The 24,081-nt window shown below is 37.9% G+C and overlaps 1 protein-coding gene across 1 annotated transcript; it reads left to right on the top strand.

The window, feature by feature from the left end:
* Nucleotides 1-2,462: 2,462 nt before the first annotated feature.
* SUV39H2 (SUV39H2 histone lysine methyltransferase) lies at nt 2,463-23,465 on the top strand. The gene is given in 7 exon segments (XM_021696755.2): nt 2,463-2,493; nt 5,132-5,277; nt 17,630-18,301; nt 20,311-20,340; nt 20,342-20,458; nt 21,832-21,961; nt 22,738-23,465. Coding segments are annotated over 7 exon segments (1,233 nt in total). The 3' UTR covers nt 22,845-23,465.
* Nucleotides 23,466-24,081: the final 616 nt, after the last annotated feature.

The raw sequence follows: 24,081 nt of genomic DNA, 5'->3' as shown, positions 1-24,081 counted from the left end.
GTGGCAGGGTTCTAGTCACTTAAGGCCTAGCAAGGTATCAGGAGGTTTGGATTTTATTCTAGGTACTCTGGGAAGTATTTAAAGCAGGAGAAGGACATGTCCCATTTTATGTGTTAAGGTCACTCAGTTGTATGGAAAATGGATTGGAGGGGAAGCTATAATGGAAGTGAAACCAGGTAGGCTTTTGTAGGACTGCAGGTGAGAAATGGCAGCCTCTACTAAGGGCATAGCAGCAGCAATGGAGAAAAGAGGCAGAGTCAAGGTATATTTTGAACATAGCATTGACACAACTTGCTAATGAAATTACAGAATGAGGAGAGGGTAAATCAAGATGACACCTAGATTTCCTTCTTGGACCCCTGAGTAGATGGTAGAGGCAGTGTATTGAGATGAGGAAGTTTGGGGATGCTTGCAGTGGAGAGGACCAGGTCTGGAGGCAAAAATCAAGGGCACTCTTATGAGTGTGTTCAATTTGAGATGTTTGTGCAACACCTAAGAGGATATGTCAGCTAGGCACTATGGATATTCAAATCTGGAATTCAGGGAGGAGGTCAAGGCTGGAGACAAAAAGTTGGGAACCTTAAGCATAATGATGATATATAAATCCATGGGAACTGAGGCAGTCATTTAGGGAGAGAGCCTAAGAGAGATGTCTTGGGGCCAAGCCCTGAGGAACCCCAGCATTTAGGCTAGATAAAGGGAACCAAAAAGGGGAGTGAAGAGAGGTCACTGAGGTAGAAGAAAAACCAAGAAAGAAACTAAGGATGGGTGCTCCTGGGTTCTAAGAACATACAGGACCTGCAGTGAATACACTTGGGGAGGGGAGGAAGGCAGTGAAGCTGCATCTAAGTCTTAAAGGGTCTCTAGGAGTAATCCTGGCAAAGATGGGGGAAAGTAGGCATTTTCTAGCAGTAAGAGCAGAATTGAAGAAGTCCTAGGGACAGGGAGCAGGAATATTCGAGGAAGTCACAAATTAGGAGGGAATGATGAGCAGTGAGGCTTGTGAAGTGGACAGGACCGACCATATCACAAAGGGGCTTCCATGTGATAGGGATGGATAGGACCTTTTATTCCTTATTACCAAGGTAATAAGACGCTCATTATAGAAAATGGTTAAATATGTAAAAAGGAGATATCAAAAAGGAAATCACTCCCCAGAGATTTTACATTTATCTTCCTATACTTTTTTATGTAGTTGAAACTTTTATAGGTTTTTGTTGTTGCTTTTTTTGCTTAACATATAACACTTCCGCCATGATACTAAAGGCTTCATAAACATCTTTTTAAGTGGCTAGACAGTACTTCACAATGGAATCAAGCAAATTAATTTCTTCAATATTCTGTGTATACAGTATTTCAAATTTATACATGATGTTTTGAAAGATTTTTGTAATTTTGACAAATTTCTTTTAAAAATCCTTGGTCGATGTCAAACGGCTTTCTACCCAAATTTTCCCAATTGACTCTTTTTAAGATTTCTGCGTTAGACTGTTCAGAACAATCACCATGGAAGCGGTGTAAAGAATGGATGGGGGCGTGGCGGTGGGGGGGGGTGGGGAGCCCCGTTAGGAGCTGCTACAGTTGTCCAGCAGAGAAGACCTGGCGTCCTGCAGCGATGCTAGCAAGCTGTGCACACCCTTCCCTTCGACCCCCTCCCCCCACCAGAAGCATCAGGCGGAGAGTTCGTTAGAAACGGCAGAACCTCAGGTCCCAGCCCAGACCTACCTAATTTGAATCTGCATTTTAACAAGATCCTCAGATGATTCCTATGGCCATTCAAGTGAGAGAAGCACAGATGGAGACGACTGGTGGTTTCAAACTGCTTCACACTACAATCACCTGGGGAGCTCTAAAAAATTCCAAAGCTCAGGTCACACCCCATACCAATTAAATCAATCTCAGCGAGTGGGACCAAAAAACAAAACCTTTCCAAGTAATCCCAACATGTAGCCAATTTTGAGAACCTTTGATCTAGGGGTGTAGCGTGGAAGGAAACAATGGTTGGGCTCAGGTGGCTGAGGAACAGGCATGGGAGGTAAACCTAACTCTGCACCACACAGCTCCACTTTACATTTTGGATTTTGCACAACATACAAGTAGGGCTGCTGTGAAAGAACTAAAAGGCGTGGGAAGGCCTGATGTCCGTACTCCCGAATTAGGAGTTACACCGCCCGATCGAGGTGGGCTGGCCGCTAATGCAGAGAAGCGCCGCCTGACCAGGACCGCGCGCCCCGCCCCCCCAGCGGCTCCCGCGCCCTCCCGCGTGTCGGGAATGGGACTTGGGGCGCATGCGCGCTCGCCGCTGCGGCCGGGGTCGGCCTCCGGTGACGTCAGGACGCGTCGCGGGTTCCAGCCCCGAGCCCGGGGCCCCCCGACTCCCGCGCAGGTCGGGCGGGGGCGGGGCGTCAGGCCAGCTGAGCTATCCCGTCAGACCGCGCCAGTTTGAATGAAAGCTCCTCAAGATGGCGGCGGCTGGGGCCGAGGCGCGAGGAGGTGAGGGCTGGAGAGCGGCACCCCTCACTGTCCCCCGTTCTCCAGGCAAACTCCCGAGGCCCGGGAAGCGGGGCCGGGATCCGTGGGCCCGCCAGAGCGCGACGCGGCGAAACGCCGCCTTCCGCTCTACTGACACCTTGGCCCCCAAAGGCGCCCCGCGGGCTTCACCCTTCCCCCGGTCCCTGACCCTTCTCACGGCACGGCCCGCTCGCTCCCCGCAGTCTCTTTCTGCACCCCGCTTCCGCGGGGCCCGGTCCGCGCGCCCTGCCCCGAGGTCGGCTGTCTCTCGCTCCGCGGAGGTCCTGCGGACTCCGTGGCCCGGCCCCCGCTGCCCGTTGGGCCGGAGGCCCCTCCCCGCCTGGTCGCCGTGTGGAGGTATTCGGGCGGCCGCCGCGGCTCCTGGTAATCCCCGGGGGCGGTGCTCGAGGGCCTTGGGCACGCGTGTGGTTTACTTCTTTGTGGTGGTTTGGGCGGGACGTTTTGTGTTCGGGCTGGCTTTTTAACTGGGAAGCGGGAAGTACCCGGTGGTGTAAATGTGACCTCAGTATCAGAGGAAAAAAGAAATTGGGGCTGAAGGATGAACGCTAAGGGTTCATTCCCCGTCGGAGACTATCCCAGTAAGTGGGTGTTTGAAGACGTAGCCTCTGCCTTAGGGTAATTTTTATACCCACCGGGAACTTGCGTGTTATTTATGTGGACGCCAGAGAATTAGATTCTAGCGTGTGTGTGTGTGTGCGCCTGCCTGTCTCGCGCACCCTCTGAAAGACTGGAATTTTCAAGGCATTCTAGAATTTAAAGGTGTTTGCTAGCACTACTGTCCACCTAGATTATGAACTCATTATCCCCAAACTTTTCTTCCACTAGGGGTTAGTGTGAACCTAGTTTAAGGTTTTTGTAGTGGTAATAAAATGTTTAATCTTGCAAATGAATTATCTTCTACATTATCATAGATAATCGGAATTGTTAACCAGGGTTTGCGGTTTTTTATGTTCCAGGTTTTTTTTCTCAAAAATAGCATTTCCGTCGAGGGTTGTCTTGAACCTCAAGTTAAACTAGATAAAAATGGTAGGGACAACAGACATACACATCTTGGGTGATATCCAAGAGGAACCTCCTTTGCACGTGATCAGCATAGTGAGGTTAACTTTACACAAAACATCCCTAAGTTTTTTAAATGGAAGACATTTAAGTGGTCATTTCTGTTATACCACTCTCCTGCACCCAAACCACCACTCCACAGTAAGCAGTCTCTCCCCCAAATATTTTTTTGGGGAAAATACCTTTCGTTTTCTTGGTCTAGAATTACGAATCTTTTGTAGGAAGCAGGGTGGTGGAAATCGTGCTTCAGGGTTTCTGACGATGAAGCCCCAGTGTGAGTTGGGGAGGGTGAGGGAAGGATATAGTTAAGAGCTGCTGTGTGTTCTCTCTTCCTTGGAAATTACCTCAAAACAAAAGGTTATCACAACTACCTTGGAGAGCTACCGAGTAAAGCTTGAGTTTACTGATAGATTTTGTTTGGTTAATTCCACTTTAACTCCCACCCTCACACTTTTTCAGTGAATCTGAAATCTGGAAAGATGAAAACATGACTAAAGTCATGTAGCTGGGTAGCATAGCAAAGGGTGGGGCAGAGGACCCTTGATTCTCTGGAGTGCTTACCATAACGCTAGCCATAAAACCAAGTTTATTATATATTTCTAAACATCAGTTTGTGTTAACATATTTTATATGCCATGTGGTAGCATACTGTGTACACAAAATTGAGAGTAAAATCTTTAGCACATTTAGTTACTGGCTTCTGTAAGGTTAATTATGAGTGTGTCTGATTTTTTTTAAGCTTGGTATGGATTATGTAAATTGAGTACTCTGTTTTGTAAATCTTGGCTTTAAAACAATGCAGGAAATGAGAATTATGAAAATAAATTCTCCATTATTTGTAATAATTCTTGGGCTTATTTACCTTGATAATGATACAGCATAGGCAAAATAATAAATGGACTTAAAATTTCATGCAGCATTCCAGAATGGGAAAAGTAGGGCATGTGATTGCTGTATGACTATGTTACTGTAGAACTATATTTCAGTAAGATTTCATTTCTTATTGTCCAACTAAGAGAAAGGGAGAAAGTTGTTTTTAATAACAACTGTTATTACAGTTGTATACAAAATTACAACTGTAAGGCTGTTTTAAAATATATTTAAGATATTTTTAATAACAATAAGTTTGTCTTAGGATCTACATTTTATTAAAACTGATTATATTCTTTATATTCTATATAGAATATAATGGAAAAGGTAAAAACATTATCTCTGTTGCCATTTGCATCTATATGTAATTTTAAGAAAGCTTACAGACATGAAACTTATTGTTCAGGTGGCTTAGTAGAAATTAATTTACATTAGTTAAGCATAGTAGGATAGAGATCCATGAAAAAAATCCAAGACCAGTTTACCAAAATAGTTCTTTAATGCTTAACTTTTTCTTGAAGACATATAAATGGTTTCTTGTCATATGAATTTTCAGTCCTGTAAAATTTGCTAGTTGAAGGGTGGGGATATAGAGGTCTTAAGTTTTTCCTTTTTTTGTTTTAATTGAGTAGCTACTTCATTAGTAAAGAATTCTATTTTCTTATTGTAGCTTGGTGTGTGCCTTGCCTAGTTTCACTTGATACTCTTCAGGAATTATGTAGAAAAGAAAAACTCACATGTAAATCGATTGGAATCACCAAAAGGAATCTAAACAATTATGAGGTGGAATACTTGTGTGACTACAAGGTAGTAAAGGTAAGGCAAATATCTAGCCCCTTAAAAGAGACCTTATCAAGACTTCAATTCAGTATTTCATATTTCTGTAACATAAAAAGAACCTTAAAAGTAAGCAAAAGCTCTTCTTAATGTTAAAAATTCTAAGTCATAATAAATTTATATGTCCTATCATCTATATTGCCAAATAACATTGAGAGGATTTTGAAGCATTAAATGTTCTTGCATTAGAATATTTTAAGGTACTTATATCATTCTACATCCAACTCTTGATTATCTCCGTGTGGATTACCAGAGCAAATGTTTTATCTCATATTGGCTTCTCCTGTCATTCATTTTGTTCCTGAATCATATTTCCCCACTATCACCTGAAATAAACCTAGAAATTCAAACCCAATTTTAGAGCTATTGAACCTCCTCAGGAAGCATCACCATTTGTTTGTCCTGTATCATGTCAAACTCCAGATATTAGTGAGGTTCTGTGGTGTAATAGAATGGCCTGGAGTTTAGAGTCATTTCTGATCTTCGATTGGTACTTTGTGGCTTTATCAAAGTCATTTAATTTCTCTGGGCCTCACCTGAATTCCTGTTTCTCTTTAAAATGACAGGTTTGTTTTCCTAAGAACCTTCCTCAATCTAAACCTTATGATATATTTTTGAGTAATTCATCTTTCTGTAGTCTGCTCCCTCTCCAAGAACTCTTTTTTGGTCATTTATTTGTCAGTTCTTCCAGACAAATAAATTAGGAATCCTTCTCCTTCGTCTTCCATATTGATTCAGTCATTAAATCCAGTTCTTCCTTTGAAACATCCATCATCTTTTCATATAACTACCTTCCCCACTCAATGGGATTTTATGATCAAGCATTTCACCTACACTCTTCAGCAACCTTCAACCCCAAAACAGCCAAGTCACCTGCCATCTTATTGTATAAACTGTGGCCTGACCAATCTAGCCAAGAATATCCTATAATCACACGTACTGATACCATTAAAGCTTATTTCTAATCTCATTCTACTCGGTTCTGCATAAGGTTTTTATCTGTTGCTTTCTTTTCCCTTTCTTGTCAGCAGTTTTTCTAATTTTTATTACTTTTCTCGACTTCTTACTCTATCCTTCACCTTCGTATTCAGCCACAGACACTGAAGTGTATTTACTTCCCTGTCTTCCACTTCCGTGAAATATAGGATCCTTCAAGTATGAACTCTGAACTTGACACCAGTTATCTGTATCTTTGCTGTCACTGTTTTCCTTTTCCTGTCCATCCCTGTTAGGACTTTGCTTAATCCATGATGCTTGCTTTTTTTTTCTTTTTCTTTCTTTCTTTCTTTTTTTTTTGTTCTTAAGCTCTCTTTTTCCACTGACTTCTCTCAGTCAGTAAAACCTATTCAGGTCTTCCCCAATCTTTCTTCAACCTTGCCTCCCCACTCAAGCATTCCTGTCCTCTACTTCATTTCCCATTAACTTTTTAAAACAGCTTTGTCAAGATGTAATTCACATACCATACAATTCACTAATTTAAAGTGTACAACTCAGCTTTTAGCATGCTCACAGAGTTATTCTAAAGTTGACTGTGGTGATGGTTGCACATTTTCATTACGCCAAAAAGAAACTCGGCACCACTCCCCAAACCTCCCCAATCTCCTTCCCCCACTAGCCCTAGCCGACCAGTAATCTACTTTCTGTCTCTGTAGATTGCCTATTTGGACAATTCATATAAATAGAACCTTACAATATGTATGTGGTTCTTTTTGATTGGTTTCTTTCACTTAGCATGGTGTTTTCAAGGTTTGTCCATGTTGTAGCATGTATTCATTCCTTTTTATTGCTAGCTATTCCATTATAGGGATATAGCATATACAATTTATTCCTCACTTGGACATTTGGGTTGTTTCTGTTTGGGGGCTGTTATAAAAAATGCTGTTATGAACATTCATGTAGAGGTTTTTTGTATGGACATGTTTTCATTTCTCTTGGATATATACCTAAGAGTTGAATTACTGGGTCATACAATTTCTCTGTGTTTAACTATTTGAGGAACTGCCCAACTTTTCCAAAGGGACATTCCCACTAGCAGTGTTATGAGTGTTTCAATTTCTATACCTCCTTACTAACACATATTATTATCTGACTCTGATTATAGCTGTCCTAGTGGGCATGGAGTAGTACCTCCTTGTGGTTTTGATTTGCATTTCTCTGATGGCTAATGATACCGAGCATCTTTTTTTGTGCTTTTTAGCCACTTGTATATCTTTGGAGAACTGCCCATTCTGAGCCTTTGCCCATTTTTTTAAATTGGGTTTTTTTTTTAAATTATTGAGTTGTAATAGTTCTTTATATATGCTAGATAGTCCCTCATGAGATATACAGTTTGTAAAAATCTTCTCTTGGGGATTGTCTCGTCACTTCTCATTAACTTTTTAACCCACTTTATTCTGATTTATGCCCCTATCAGTGACATCCTAATTCCAAATATGAGGACCTCAAATCTTACTCTCTTTCTTAGCAATGTCTGACACTGTTCGCCTCTCTCTCTTCTTTGGAATTCTCTTGTCCAAGGAGAGACTGCCTACGCTCATACTCCATCTCTACCATCTATTAGTTGAGTGACTTTTAGCAAATTAGCCTCTCTGTCTTTCCGTTTCTTCACTTACAAAGTGAGGATAGTTATAGTACCCATCTTAGGGTTATGATTAGCATTAAATGAGTTGATATAGATAAATGCTTAGAACAGAGACTGACCTGTGATGTTCATATTGTAGAAGTGTTTTCTGTCATTGTTATTCACCTCTATCTCCCCTCCTTTTCCCACCTTTTTCTTAGTACTCTTTCTGAATCTCCATTGTCTCTTGCCTGTCCTTCCAATGAAATGTAAATAACCTTCACAGCTCTGTCCTTGGCCCACTTCTTACCTTGAAGTGACTCTGTAGATAACCTCTTTCCCAGTGGTTTCTACTTCTGTCTGTTTGACTCATGACTGCCAAATCTTTGTGAGGCATTGACCTCTTTATGGACTTCATTTCAAACTGGACACTGTACAGGTTCCCAAATTCAACATATTCAAAACTGCACCTGTTTTCCTCCTTCAAATCTGCATCCTGATCTAGGAGTGTTCCCTATCTAATCTAAGAAAACCATAATACCTCCAGTTACCTAAACTTTTTTAAGTTCAGACATTTTTAATTCTTCCTTTCTACCTACCATCTAATAGGTCATCAGATTATATTATCTCTGTCTCTCTATTTGTGTTTTCATGTTCATTCTTGCTGGACTTGAACAGTTAGTTATGTAGGGGTCTGTGCCTACATTGAAGAAACTACCATTATTCTTATACAGGATTCTGAATGTTGTAGTTAGGTTTAGATAGCTTTTGCTCTTTGGTTTCCCTTTCGCCCTTCTTATCAATCCTTTCGGTTTCTTGTTTTGGAATAAGCACCCTTACTTGCACACTTAGGTCCCTTCTAAGAGGGACCACTTATATCCCTCTTTTCTTCTTGTTTCTAGCACAAATTACTTAATCTGTGAGCCAGTATTATTTCCACATACCTCTACCCTTTTTCTCTCTCCCTTCTCATGTTCAGGGCACGTGAAAGACCATATGACCGTGTCCTTTTTTTGTGTGTACCCCTCCATTTAGCTCGTAAGAGACACTGTTTCAATACCATATTCCTCAAAGCCGTTACAGATGTTTCTAAAACACAGTTCTGGTTGTGTTAGGGCCTCGCTTTAAACCTTTTAATGGCTTGTCTACCAATCTAAGCTGAGACCTTTTGTAGTGAGGTTCTTTATTATCTGGCCACCAACTACCTTTCCAGCTTCATCTCCTGTGACATATCCTACTTTTTATACACACGGAAATACATATAAATTCTTTCATTTAGCTAAGATTTAATGAGCACCTACTATGAGCTGGGCAGTGTTCTAAGCATTGGGGATATAGCTTATATTCTAGTTCCTTGAACACATTATGCACCCTTGTGCCCTTTTGCTATTCTCATCCAGTTCCCTCGCTGGAATACTGTTGTTTCCCTTCTCTCCTTGACAGAATTCTCTTTGGCCTGGAAAGTTCAGCTGAAAGGTTACCACTTATTTTTGAGCTTTCTCTCCTCCCCCATGTCCGTAAAATTAGCTGCTTTATAGTCAGGACTTAATAAGCACTGTTCGTATTATTCTAGAACTTGACACATTTTATAGCTTGGTTTCATACCTTCTCTGCTAAATTGTCAATCATTTAGGGCCAGGACTAGGTCTTACTGTAGTCTCTAGTACATAATGGGTATTTAGTTAGTACTTAATGAATTGAATTGGCTTTTGCATCAGTGATTTCTCCATTCCTCACAATCACCAGTACACTAGATATTCTTAGCTTCAGACTTAGATTAAAGCAGCCATCTATTGACTAATAGCTCCTATATCATCTTTCTATAGTCTCAGTAAACATTTGAGTTTCTTTTGTGTGTCAGGTACTGCATTAGGCTCTGGTAAAAATAAAGATTAATCAGAAACTGTCTCTCACCTTAAGGAACTCACAGCCTGGTGGAAAGATGGATAAGTAAACCATCCATTACAATATAGTATAATAAATACAGTGGCAGACTTCATTACCTATCTGTGGGAGGTATACCAGGGCCAGGTCACAGAAAGCTTCCCAGAAGAGGGGATATCCCCCTAAGGCCTAAAAAAGACAGGTACACTATAACTCATGGTTTTAGTACAGAGAAAGGAGTGCTAGAATATGGGAGTTGGAAAGGATGAGAGATGAGTGAAGGAACTTTCACAGCATTCTACAGCAATGGGGGATCACTTGAAAGGTTTTTAAAAAGAGTGATACAATCAGATATTTAGTTCAGAGAATTTTCTGTCTGCAGTAAGGAAAGTGGATTGGCGGGGAGGGGAATGACACACAATTTAAACATTCTGAAAGGCTGTTGCGGTGATCTGGGCAAGAAATTATAGTGCTGAAGCGAAAGGAGATAAAAAGAAATAGGTAGTTTTTTTGTTTTTGTTTTTTTTTAATTATCATGGTTATAAAATGTACAAGTCTATGGTTTAGTGGTCGGGATTGGGTAGGAATCCAGCAGTGAGGGATCTACATCTATGAAAACGTGTTTCTGACTTGTAGTGGCATAGATAAGACTGCTTACCAAGACCCAGCAATTTAGGAGGATTAGGATAGAAGGACCAGGTTGGGTTTGGAGAAGGTTGAGAACATTTAAGTGTACAATGACTGGTAGGTAGTTGAAAATGTGCCTCAAAGTCAAGAGTGAGAACTGGAAAACAGATTTTGAATTGGGAAAAAGATAGCAATTGAAGCTCTAGGAATGGATATGATTACCCATTAATTAACTCAACAGATATTTATTGCCATCTGCCATGTCATATGCTAGACAGTGGGGATCGCAGCAATTAATGACACAGAGGTATGGTTTCTGATACATGGAGTTATCTTTTAGTGAGGGTGGAAAACCTTAAATATAATTGTACAACATACTTACAGTTGAGGTAAGTGCTAATGTAACAGAAGGTTGTAACTTCTGGAGAAACTAGGCAGCCGTTCGTGAGAAATGGTGTTTAAACTCAGCCCTAAAGGATGGAAAGAGAAGTAGGGAAGGGTCTTGAGGCAGAAGAGAGCCTGACTTCAAGGAATAGAAAGTGTGAGTGGAACATAGTCAGCAAAAGGGATTGAAAGGAGGCTAGAAGGATGGGGAGGACCCAGGAAGTACAGCTCCCTACAATTCAAGAAAAGAATTTGGACTTTATCTTAAGGGCAGTAGGGAAACATTAACTAGTTTTGAGCAGGGGAGTGACATGATGAGATGGATGTGTTGAAGATGGTGTTCTGGCTGTTGGACCATGAATGGTTTGAAAATGGTTAGAGGCTATTGCAATATCAAGCAAAGAAAATGTGAGAAGAGAGCAAGGACTGATGAGTAGTATGGTGGGTGAGGTGGGGGTTCTCATGGGAAAAACTATCAAAGCAACTGAGACAAACTGGCAAGAAAGGTAGGAAGAAAACTGGAAGAATGAGTCATGAAGCCTGAGGGAGAAATAATGTTAGCACAATAGGGAAGAGGGCAGTGGGGTCAAGAAGAACCATGAGGGACCCATTGCATTGAGCAATGGAAGGGTCATTGATGCTGTTAGAGCAGTGTTTGTGCATGGATAGAAGAAGCCGAAATAGAATGAATTAAAGAATAAATTAGAGGTGAAGGACGCCTGGGTGGCTCAGTTGGTTAAGTGTTTGCCTTTGGCTCAGGTCATGATCCCAGGGTCTTGGGATCAAGTCCCACATTGGGCTCCTTGCTCAGTGGGGAGCCTGCTTCTCCCTCTGCCTGCCAGTCCCCCTGTTTGTGTGCGTGCTCTATCTCTGACAAATAAAATCTTTAAAATAAATAAATAAATCAGAGGTGAGAAAGTAGAGTCAAGTAGTATTGACAATGCTTTGAAAAAGTCTAGCTTTGAAGAAAAGGAGAAAGGGTTATGTAGGTTTTAAAGGTGTTTATAATTTTATATTTTTATTTAAAAATCTGTATAGGTAATATATGCATGTGATTTTAGAAATCGAATGTTCTAAAAGTTGAAGGTTCCTACACTGAAAAGAAATCTTCCACCCCTGTGACCTTGAGTCTCCTGTCTCAACTTTTAGTAATTTATCCTATTTTTTGAAATTCCTTATATATTCCAGCATTTATATCTCAAAGGAGGTTTAGTTTAATTTTATTTTTAAAAAATGAGGGAGGCTTAAAAAGCTAAAAATAAAAAAGTGAGGGAGGTTTAAATGCGGGTGAGAACAAGTAGAGGAGAAACTGAAGAGATGGGAGAGGTGGGATAATTGATGGAGGAAGTACATCTCTTGTATCAGCATCCACCTTTTCTCTAGTTACATGTCCATGGAAGGGTGGAATTAAGGGAGCTTCTGTTTTCTCTCTGCATTAGGAACAGAGGTCTAGGGCTACTGAAAATAAGGTAGTGGGAGAGTGACCTTGAACAAAGTAGAAGAGTTCTGAAATAGCCAGTTTGGGAAATGGAATGAATGCTCACTGGAGGAATGACAGGGCTCTTACTGTTGTGAATTCATGTCAGGGTCCACTTGAACAAATTGTGGTAGTGTCAGTGCTGTATGGTTTTCCTGCAACATGTTCCTGCCATGTTCCCCTTTCATACAGAAACATTTCTGACAAAACTGTGAATACTCTTTATTAACATACTTAGCTCATCATTGAAGAACCAGAACCCCAATGCACATTGGTAAGGCTTCTCCCTTAATAAGCAAATATTAAGAGAGAAATATTACCAAAGCTTTGACTTCATAAAGTATCCAGGTAGTTCTTTGTCTCTAGAACCACCACTTACTGAATGACAGATACTGGCAGAATTGTCCACCTCTAACATAGATTAATATTACTGAAAGACTGAGTGCACTCAGAGTGGTTTGTTAAGAACTGGAATAACATAGAAGTCATTTGACTAAAATCCATATTTAAGACATCAAGAAAAGAGAACTCCAAGAAAGGACTTTTCCAGGGTCATGTCGCTCAGTTGTGTCAGTCTTGGACCACTAGCCCAGGTCTCAGAATTGCTACTTGGTCAGTTACTGTCCTGAAAATCCAGTGACTTTCCATGGAACACTAGTGTTTTCCTAATTAGATTCAGGCTGTTCTACCACTAATACTGAATATGATGATTTCAAAACTTTCAGGGAAGATTAGCTAATGGGAAGATAGTTTTTGTTTTTTGTTTTCCCATATATATATATATATATATTTTAAGTTTTTGTGCTTGCTACCACTTACTGGCTATAGACAGCAGATGACAGAACAAATATTGAAAAAACATGAATTACTATCTACATTAAATTTAACAGCTTGTATTTTAAAGTTTCATGTAGTTACTCTTGTGATTTTTTTATATTACACATATGTTGGTAGGCATATTTTTTGTTTTGCATTCAGAAACAGTCAAAGCCTAGGATATAGTAGGCAATTGTGCTTGGTTTTGGGGCTATGAAGAACAAGATTTCATCCCTCTTGGTCTCTGGTTAGGTTTAGAAATGGGAATACAAGGGGATTGGCAGTGATCAGTTCTCCTTGGGCAAGAGAGTCAGGAAAGACTTCACGGGGTAGGTGACATTTGAGCTGACTTCTAAAGATGAGTAGGTTTTCCACACGTAAAAAATGAGACCAAAATAAGTTCGTTATGGAAATGTAAGAGGCCACTGTAATTAGAACTTTGTAAACAAAGGAGAAAGGGGTGAAAAGGCCTGGCATGTTTAAGTACTAGCAGCCGCAGTTCAGTATGGCTAGAGGGTGGTGTGTGAATGGGGCCATGTTGGAAGACTGTGTTAGAGAGGCATCAGGGACCCAATCAAGAATGATCTTTGTTATAATACGAAGTTTGAACTTCATTCTTTAGGCAGTGGGGGAGCCATTAAAATTTTTAAGCAAGAAAGTAACAGAATGGTACTATGGATTTCTTATTTTTATAAGAAAACTTCCCTTTAGTAAAGGAATTTCAGCCAGAGGCAGGGAAACCAGTTAGGAGACTAATGCAGTAATCCCAGCAAGAATTGAAGGCCTGAAGTAACTAGAGCTATGGTAATAAAGATGGACAGGAACAAGTATCTGAAGAAACTTGATGATGGATTGAGAAGAATCTAGATTGAGCTCCTGGTTTGCGACTCGTGTGACTGGGTAGATGATGGGTAAGATTACCCCTGATGGGGAAAGGAGAAAAAAAATCCATTTAGGAAGAACAGTGGTGAGTTCCATGGAGATAGATGGATATAAGAACCTGTTGGACACCCAGTAGGCTATTGGATACATGGGGGTGCCAATAAAATTTTGGAAGTCATCAGCATATAATTAACACCACTGGAGTGATGAGGTTGCCCAGAGAGCATTTAGAGCAAGAATTCTTAACCTCTGGAATCCAGATATTCTCTATTATCCAAAATAGTACATATGTGACTTTTGTTAGGGGAAGGTCCATAGCTTTCTCCAGATTCTCAAAAGCGATAAACCTTACTTGGTGTGGAAAGGGGCCAAGGACAGAGCCCCGAGTATCTGCATTAAGTGATGGGCAGGGATAGTAAGTAGTCTCAGCAAAGAAGGCAGTAAAGGAATAATAGTGAAGAGAGAAATGTGATGTCAAAGCCTAAGTCAAGTAACATGAGGACTGAAGAGTCATTGGCTTGGCAATTAGAAGACTGGTAAATTATTTCTAATAAACAAGATGGAATCAAATGTATTTGTATGTAATGAAGCTTCCCATAGAAACACTATGGCTTCTAAGAATTGTAAAAACCATTGGCCTATAAAAAAAGTTCAAATGCCTCTGTCGAGTGTTCAAGGCTAAAATTTGCTCTTGCCTTGCCGTTTAACCTCTCGCTTCAATATTCTGAACTTTAAAGCTAGCCAAATCCATCTCTTCACTGTTTTCTGGATACTTCATACAAATCTTAGCTCCAAGCTTTTGCTGGTGTTTTTCATCCTGCCTGCCCTGTTCCCTACCCAACAAATTCTATCAGTCTTTCACAGTTTGGTTTGTTCTGTTTTCTCTGTGCTCCTTTCTGACTATATTGATTTCCTTCTTTATATACTAGTGGTAATTATTGTCTTGTCTTGTCACTTAAAATTGTACCGCCTTGCATTGCTACTTACTGTACATATTATTGCCTTCTTTTCCCAGAGAGATTTTACCCCTCAAGACTAGCACTACCTTACATCTCATCACACCCCCTACACCCCCTAGTGGCTGAACTTTCATGTACTTATTTTAAATACTAAAATATTTGAATGAATTTAACCTAAGCCAAATATAGTGGGGGGAAATGTGTTTAAGACAAAATTCTTATAATGCATTCTAAATTATACAGGAGTGATTGATGGATCATTTTACAACTGTACTCCATTTCTATGGGTAATCAAGAGTTGACTGCATATCAGAATAAAACACTGATATATATGAGGCTTATGAACTTTTGGGCTTTTATTTGGAATTTCTAATGAATTAATTAAATTTGTTAGGCCAAACTAATTTTTCTGTGTAAAATTGCCAATTTTTCAAAATGGAAATATCTTTTTTGGATTTAAAGTAAAATGCACTTACTAAAATAAGTCTACAAAGTAGAAATAAAATATTACTAGTATTTCTATACTATTTTGCCAAAGGCACTCATGTTTTATAAACATCTTTACCATCTGTAAATTAAATAGGTACTGATGGTATTAACATACAAAACAGTCACTAACAATGCAGCTGGCTCATTACTAAACAATATGATATGTTACTTTGGAAGCTGACTTCAGAGGTTGGTGTTACTGGTTTTGCTGAATGATAATTTAGCTTAATCATCTGATTTGAAGCCAGTGTTTCTGTTTCTTCCATTATTTGCTGACAACTGTTGGCATAATCCAGGGTATGGTAGGAAAAACTGTAGCAGAAAAAAAAAAAGGGCCAGAGTTGCATTGCTTTATTCCAGAGTCAGAAAAATTAAAAACTTTCCTAGATAAGAAGTAGAATAGATATGTTAGATACTGCCACGTGGGTCACATTATTGTTGAGCAGATATCTACTAACAAAAATCCTAAATTGTAGTAGTTACCTGACAGGAGGGGGAAATCCATGTTACACTTAGTGAGCCAGTTTGACTAACACTTAAATATGTCTAACTAAGCTTTTCCTTTTTTTCCCTGAAATCACAGTATGTATTTTCAAGAAAGTACAGTTTTTTGCATATCCTCACACCTTAATTTAACCACATTTTTTAAACAGGTAAAGCATATTTTGACCATTTTCATAAAGAAGGAAAGTTAATTCACAAGCAGTGTTGCTTTTTGAGTAGAATATACTAAAACATTGAGACAAATCAGTGGGAAGAAAATAAACTTAATCACTGGCTGAGTGATTTGCTTCAGCAGAGCTGCCTCGGGGCTCCCTTTCCCCAGTTTGTGCCTCAGTAACATTTCCTAAACCTTCCAGGTTATATGGCATTAATCAATAATAAAACAAGTGTTATACATACCCTTTATAATAAAAACTGTTAAAAATTTCAGGAAAAAGCAAATGTATCCCAATTAGGTTTTTAATCCATATCTATGATTTAAAACAACTAAAAACTGTAGAATATACAGTTTAATCATTTTCATATTTTAGAGTGTGGGTATATGTGAGTTATTCCAGAGGACAAAGAAAAAAATTGAAGGGCTTTAGAATTTTTTTTATTATACACACTTAACTACCTTTTTAAAGAGAAACTTAACATGGCATTCCCTGATTTTAAGGGAAGAGAACCTAGTCAAGTCACTGGGGTAGGAAGGCAAAATTCTAGGGACCATGGTGGCCACAGCAGCAGTCTGAGGGATAAATCAAAATATTTGGTGTTAGGTGGCTTGAGTGCCTGCTACCTAATCCATTCACAGGTGAGTCTAAATAAGGTAAGAATTCTCTGGAATCGTGATGTCTGTCCAGTAGAAACAATATAAGCTACATATATAATTTTAAATTTTCTAGTAATCACATTAAACAAGTGAAATGAAACAGGTGAGACTGCTTTCAAGAATATATTGGGGGCACCTGGCTGGCCCAGTCGGTAGAGTGTGTGACTCTTGATCTCGGGCTTGTGAGTTTGAGCCCCACGTTGGGCATAGAGAGGACTTTAAACAAATCTTTAAAAAGTAATAATATAATCCAATAAAAGCAAAATATTTCAGTATGTAATCAATATTTTTCAAATGTTAAAAAATATTTTACTTTTTTGTGTGTTTAGTGTTTGTAATTCAGTGTGTATTGCACTTAAAGCACATCTCAATTTGGACTAGTCACATTTCAGGTGCTTGATAGCTACATGCTGCTAGGAATGACTGTATTGGACATGGTGTCTCTAGAACATCTAAGGGATGTGTGCCCATGATATTGAGAAATAGAACTTGCCTTATATCCAGTGTAAAATATTAAAATTACCTGCCTTAGAGGATACCTACATCTGTGCTGGCCAAGTGAAGCACTAACGTATGTCATAAATTGTTAGTTTTGAGACTACCTGTTTCCATGATCAAGATAAATACGAAATACAACTTGGTTTAATAATTACTGTTTGGTAAGATATTCATGAATTTCAGTACTCTTACATTCACGTGCAATTCTTTTAATGTGCTCAAACATTCTATGCCACAACTAAATTTTGTACCTAATTTATGTAATATAAAGAAAAAAGTTTTATGTTTTGTATTGCATCCACTAGAAATCTCTGACTCAATATATTCTGAATTTATTAAGAAGAATGATAATGGCTACCTTACTCTTTAAGATATTAAATTATTTTAAGTAATTAGGACTGTCATAATCTGATTTCAATTTTCTTTTATATTTTAAGGATATGGAGTATTATCTTGTAAAATGGAAAGGATGGCCAGATTCTACAAATACTTGGGAACCTTTGCAAAATCTCAAGTGCCCGTTACTACTTCAACAGTTCTCTAATGACAAGCATAATTATTTATCTCAGGTAAACAAAGGCAAAGCAATATCTCTAAAAGACAATAACAAAGCTTTGAAACCTGCCGTTGCCGAATATATTGTAAAGAAGGCCAAACAAAGGGTAGCTCTGCAGAGATGGCAAGATGAACTCAACAGAAGAAAGAATCATAAAGGAATGATTTTTGTTGAAAATACTGTTGACTTAGAGGGCCCACCTTCAGACTTCTACTACATTAATGAATACAAACCAGCTCCTGGAATCAGCTTAGTCAATGAAGCTACCTTTGGTTGTTCATGTACAGACTGCTTCTTTGAGAAATGTTGTCCTGCTGAAGCTGGAGTTCTTTTGGCTTATAATAAAAACCAGCAAATTAAAATCCCACCTGGTACCCCCATTTATGAATGCAATTCAAGGTGTCAATGTGGACCCGATTGTCCCAATAGGATTGTACAAAAAGGCACCCAGTATTCTCTTTGCATCTTTCGAACTAGCAATGGCTGTGGCTGGGGTGTAAAAACCCTTGTGAAGATTAAAAGAATGAGTTTTGTCATGGAATATGTTGGAGAGGTATGTTCAACTTAAAACAAACAATGGGTGTGGAAGGTTTATGCTTTTTTTACATCAGTAACAAATATTGGTACATTTTTATATTACCATTTGCAAGTGAGAGAAGGGTTCACTGGCATAGTTAGAAATACAAACTTGTATATGAACAAAAATATATCTATAATGACAAACAAAATAGTCCTCTTTCAGAAACACCCATTCATAGTCATTGAAACTGGCATTTGTAAAATATGGCGACTGTTTTTTACATAAAAGCCCTAAGAAGAAAATCAGATCTAAACACCTGCTGACTTTGAAAACTTTTAGATTATAATTCATCCACTTGACTAAACATGGTTAAGTGTAGTTGGCAAAACTCAGTATCGTATCAACATGAGAGATACTGTAGGGTAGAAAAATGCTTTCTTAGGAAGTGTTGTAAAATAACCTTAAAAGCATTTATTGAATCCACCAGAAAATCCAAATTCTTTGTAGCTCAGCTGGAGACTATTCTCTAAATTACCAGACTGAGCAAATTTATTTTTGTATGTATAATGTAAATATACAAAAAATAGTATTTGCATGTACCACATACTGTTCTAAGCACCTGACGTTTTAACTCCTTAATACTCTCAATAACTCTGAGGTAGTAGTGTTGTCTCCATTATTATAGATGAGGAAACAGGCACAGAGAAGTTCAGCAACCTGCACAAGGTCACATCGTAGTGAAGAGGAGCCGGGATTCAAAACCAAGGCTCCAAGATGAGTGCACTTTGCCGCTGCACTACACCTCCTCAAACTGAGTGAAGGACTAAGCTGTGACTAGAAAATACAAGTGTGACTGCGTATCTCAGGTTGTCACATCTGACATTTTAAAGGTTATGTGGAACTAAGTCATGTATAATTATCTGTATTCATCTAGAATTCTGAGATTAAATTGGAACCCTACTTCGATCCTTCAATTTTTAAACAATGGCAGATTATTGTAAATCACTGTTCGGGATACCAGATCTTGTATAATCAAATTCCTCTCTGTTTTGGCTTACTGAATGCCGTAGTTAAATCTGGTTGACACCATGAATCAGTTTAGACATTTTTGGTTTCCTAAACTGAGCATCTGGTAAAGCTGTGTTCTTAGAACAGAACTGTAGACGATGGTTTTGAGCTACAGAATTTCATGAAAACAAGAGTGTCATCAAAACAAATATTCACACAAACTACTCTAGAAGAGCTGGATGGAAAGATGTGGAAAACTAAGGGCAGAAATGACTGCAAAAGAATCAAGGCTGTTTAAGACAGGAATTAGGACAACCCACAGTTAACAAATTGAGACAGTACTACTTTCATTCCAATTTATTCAGATGTTCAAAAAGCTACCCAATTATAGCTTTCTGTAGGACATAACGGAATGTAAGGACTAAATTTACAAGATACTCATTTGCAACAATGTGTATGGAACTAGAGAATATTATGCCTACTCTATGAAACTAAACTTTCCATACGATTGACTGCAAATTTAGCATGCCGCCTTTCCTGTATTTGTAACAGATTTCCATTTGTAACTGCACAAATTACAGGAAAAATAAGCTTTTAGAGTATCTTTACTTTTTTTTTAATTAACATATAATTTATTACTGGTTTCAGAGGTGCAGGTCTGTGATTCATCAGTCTTATATAATACCCAGTGCTCATTACATCACATGCCCTCCTTAATGCCCATCACCCAGTTACCTCATCCCTCTGCCCCTCTCCCCTCCAGCAACCCTGTTTGTTTCCTATGATTAAGAGTCTCTTATGGTTTGTCTCCCTCTCTGGTTTCACCTTGTTTTATTTTTTCCTCTCTTCCCCTATGATCCTCTGTTTTGTTTCTTAAATTCCACATACAGGTAAGGTCATATAATTGTCTTTCTCTGATTGACTTATTTCGCTTAGCATAATACTTTGTAGGCATTAGTATGTTAATTTATGGATGAGTGTGTTTCTTCAGTTCAACAATAGCTATATAATATACTGTAGTTTTTTCTTTTTAGGTAATCACAAGTGAAGAAGCTGAAAGACGGGGGGCAGTTATATGACAACAAGGGAATCACATATCTCTTTGATCTGGATTATGAATCTGATGAATTCACTGTGGATGCAGCCCGATATGGAAATGTCTCTCATTTTGTGAATCACAGTGTAAGTGATACTTAAAGAATAGACAGGACTAATCAACTTAGCACTGTTTTTAATGATTTTCCATAGTTGAGAAATAATTATCTTTAAATTACTTACCCTTTTAATATTTCCAAAGTATAATACAAAGACCTCTTTGGTTAGGTTATGGTATTACTGCCGTATTAGGAAAATTCATTGAGGTGCCTACCAAATACCATGCATTTTGCAAGAGTTTTTGTGTATGTTACTTTATTTAATCATTCCAAAACTTTGTAAGTTAGGTTTTGTGTTAATGTAGAGGACAAAGTTAGCGGAGGAATTAAGAGGTAGAAGAGTTAGGAATCACATGCAACTGTAGAAGTTAACATGTAACTTAACATATTTATAAAATTTAAGAATTTGTAGAGTAAGTAGTTAGGGCTATTTTTCTAAGCCTAAGCCTAATTTTCTAATTTTTAATTCATGTTTGAAAAGAACTTAGAATACAGCTGGAACCCTGATTGTAGAATTTTATACTCTATAAACTGTTTCTAAAAATAAGGGAATTGAATAGTTAATGGGTACCTACTAAGTGCCAACAGATAAGGGTAAGTTATGTAACTGCCCATATAAAAAAGTAGGCCATGCTAAACTTATGATGGATTTTATACCAAGAAACTAGTTTATGTTTAGTAGTGAAATGTCAGAAACCTTCTGACTCATTTGTTGTGAGTTTTATTTTTAATTTTTTTCTTTTTAATTTTTAAAAAATTTTTTTTCTTAATGATAAATTTGAGATACTCAAAACAGATGTATTCTATACAAGGACAATTAAACACTTATTTTGATTTCTTAGGATGATTCACTAGATGTTTCTTCTTGCATTGTCCAGAATTTAATGTAGAATTCTCAAAATATTAAACAATTCCAAACAGAGGTTAAAGCAGTGAAACTCCATGCAGTATAAAATTTGAGTTGTATAGTGCTGACTTGATTTTTTAAAGAGTTATATTCTATTTCACGTTACTTACTTTTCTCTGTATCACGTTACTAACTGAAATGAACTACATACAGGTGAAATGATAATGTTATCTAGGGTTTGCATGACAAGTCCTCAGAAAAGTTAAAAGGTTGAGACTAGATGAAACAGAATTGGTAAAAATGTTAATAATTGTTAAAGCTGCAGGGTGAATATATGTGGATTTATTATTTTCGCTAGTGTTGTGTATGTCTGAGATTTTCTATAAGTGAAAACAGTATTTTTTAATTTGCGTGCCTCAAAGACCACTAAACAATCAACAGCGTAATTTCTAATAGAACTTAAAAAATAATAGTCGAGAAATTATTTTATATGGAATGTAGAAGAGCCTGTTCATGTCATTTTTACTTAAATGGGTTCTAATGTTCCTTCTTAGTGTGACCCAAATCTTCAGGTGTTCAATGTTTTCATTGACAACCTTGACACCCGTCTTCCCCGAATAGCATTATTTTCCACAAGAACCATAAATGCTGGAGAAGAGCTCACCTTTGACTATCAAATGAAAGGTATGGTTTTCAAGTACAGTTTGACTGATGTTCAGTTGTTTCAATATGAAGAATCAGAGTAGAAAAAGACCTGAACCAAAAGACCCGAACCAAGCAAATATTAAAGAAGAGAAAAAATGAGGCTATAAGAGTTTGTCATTTTACTCAAGGTCACAAAGCTAATCTGACAGAGGTAAAACTAGAATCCAGGTCTGCCTGACCTTGAGCTGAGTAATGCTCTTTTCTCTGTATCACGTTGCCACCTGCTTTTTTCATAATTTCCATTATGAAAGCTTATCATATACATCTTTTCTCAATATTACTTGTATTTTAAAATTGTAAGGCATACATTTCTGAATATTTACTAAGAGATTGAAAATACGACTTAAATCACAAGTGAACTTATTCCATTCCTACTTGGATTTGGCTTTTTTTAAAAAAAAAATGGTACTTTTATTTGCTTTATTGTGACAATATTTTTTTTCTTTGTTTTTTCTAAGTATTAATTACAGGATGTTACTATTTGGCCTTGCTTTATGGCCCTTAAGTAATGTATGAAACTGAATGATTGTGTATCGGATTTTCCCAGTTAAGTTCCATCATTTCCGAAAGCTATTCTTTTAAGTATGGGCTAATAGCATAAGCTTTTATCTCTTACTAGCCCACACAGTCCTTTCAAGATAATTCATAATGATTGTCTCTGAATATTTACATTTACTTAAAACTGATAGAAAATTTGAACTTCCTCCTGAATTGTCTTAATTCTTACTTCTGTATTTCTTTTTCTATGTAATCAGGTTCTGGAGATATATCTTCAGATTCTGTTGACCACAGCCCAGCCAAAAAGAGGGTCAGAACTGTGTGCAAGTGTGGAGCTGTGACTTGCAGAGGTTACCTCAACTGAATTTTCAGGAAATAGAGCTGATGATTGTAGTTTTGTTTTTTTTTCTAATGTTAACATTTCAAAAAAGTATTTGGGACTCTTTTCATATTATCAAGATTATATGCTATGTTAATTTACAGTTCATATTTCAAACTATTGGCCAAATGTATTACTGATGCTTCTGAAGAGAAGAACACAGGGTCACATAGACTAATTTGAAATACATATTTAGTAATTAGGTACCAAACATGAAAACTATTTACAGATGAGCATATACATACATAAAAAGTCTGTGTGAATAAAGAAATGCCTCCTTCAGTGTTTAAGCATTGAACTGATAGTGTAACAGTCACTAAGATCAAATATTCAACCTGCGTACACCTTGAATTTAGAGAAAGTTAATTCAGTTAGGGCAAATATATACAAGTGCTATTCTGTTATGTTGTCATTCCCATTATTACTCACTGTACTTGTATTTGAGACAGATGATACTATATACTATTTTCCTACTTTCATTAAAATATTGGGTCTTACTGATACATAAATTTAAGGTTTAAAATTAAATATAAAAAATTTACAGCTTAATTCATATTTTGAAGCAATCTTGACTGCTATGAGGCATGTATGTCTGAACCAGTAATTCTTAAAGACTTTTATTCCCTTAAAAGAATAGTTTCCAAAAAGTTCTACAATTCTAGAATGGCTGGCCATTATGCTGCTTCGAAAGGCTGGGGCAGTGGGACCACAAAAGGGTTTTTGGAGTGCTGGGCAGAGGGAAGGGAGCACTTGAAGGGCGCCTCTTAGTAACATGAATTAAGAGATCCATGTTGAGTTCCTCTGGTCTAAACATAAACAGCAAAACAAGCTACCCCTGAGTGCAGTTGCACCTAACAATAATGTTTCATACAATACATTAATATTACATTTCTGAATTTCAGGCAGTTTTAACATTTCCACCAAATTTAATTATTTTTCTATTTCCTGCAGGCTCTTAAAATAATCTATATTTTGAACTGATACTTATTTTTTATACATGAATTTTTTAAATGTGATAAAGCTAAACTTGGCTTGGCCAAAGTGTGTACCTGAATAATGAGAACTTTTTTTACTTAAACCATGAAGACTGAAATGGAATATATTCCTTGGTTTTTGTTTTCCTGCATAGTAAAACCTCAATCAGGAAAAAAAACGTGTTTTCATCTCTGTCATTGTGGCATTTGTAATCATGGTGTCCAACATGAAGGTAAATGCAGCAAGT

Source organism: Neomonachus schauinslandi, chromosome 5 (genome assembly GCF_002201575.2).
Source record: "Neomonachus schauinslandi chromosome 5, ASM220157v2, whole genome shotgun sequence".
Classification (NCBI taxonomy): Eukaryota; Metazoa; Chordata; class Mammalia; order Carnivora; family Phocidae; genus Neomonachus; species Neomonachus schauinslandi.
This window is presented reverse-complemented; position numbering and strand designations above follow the sequence as displayed.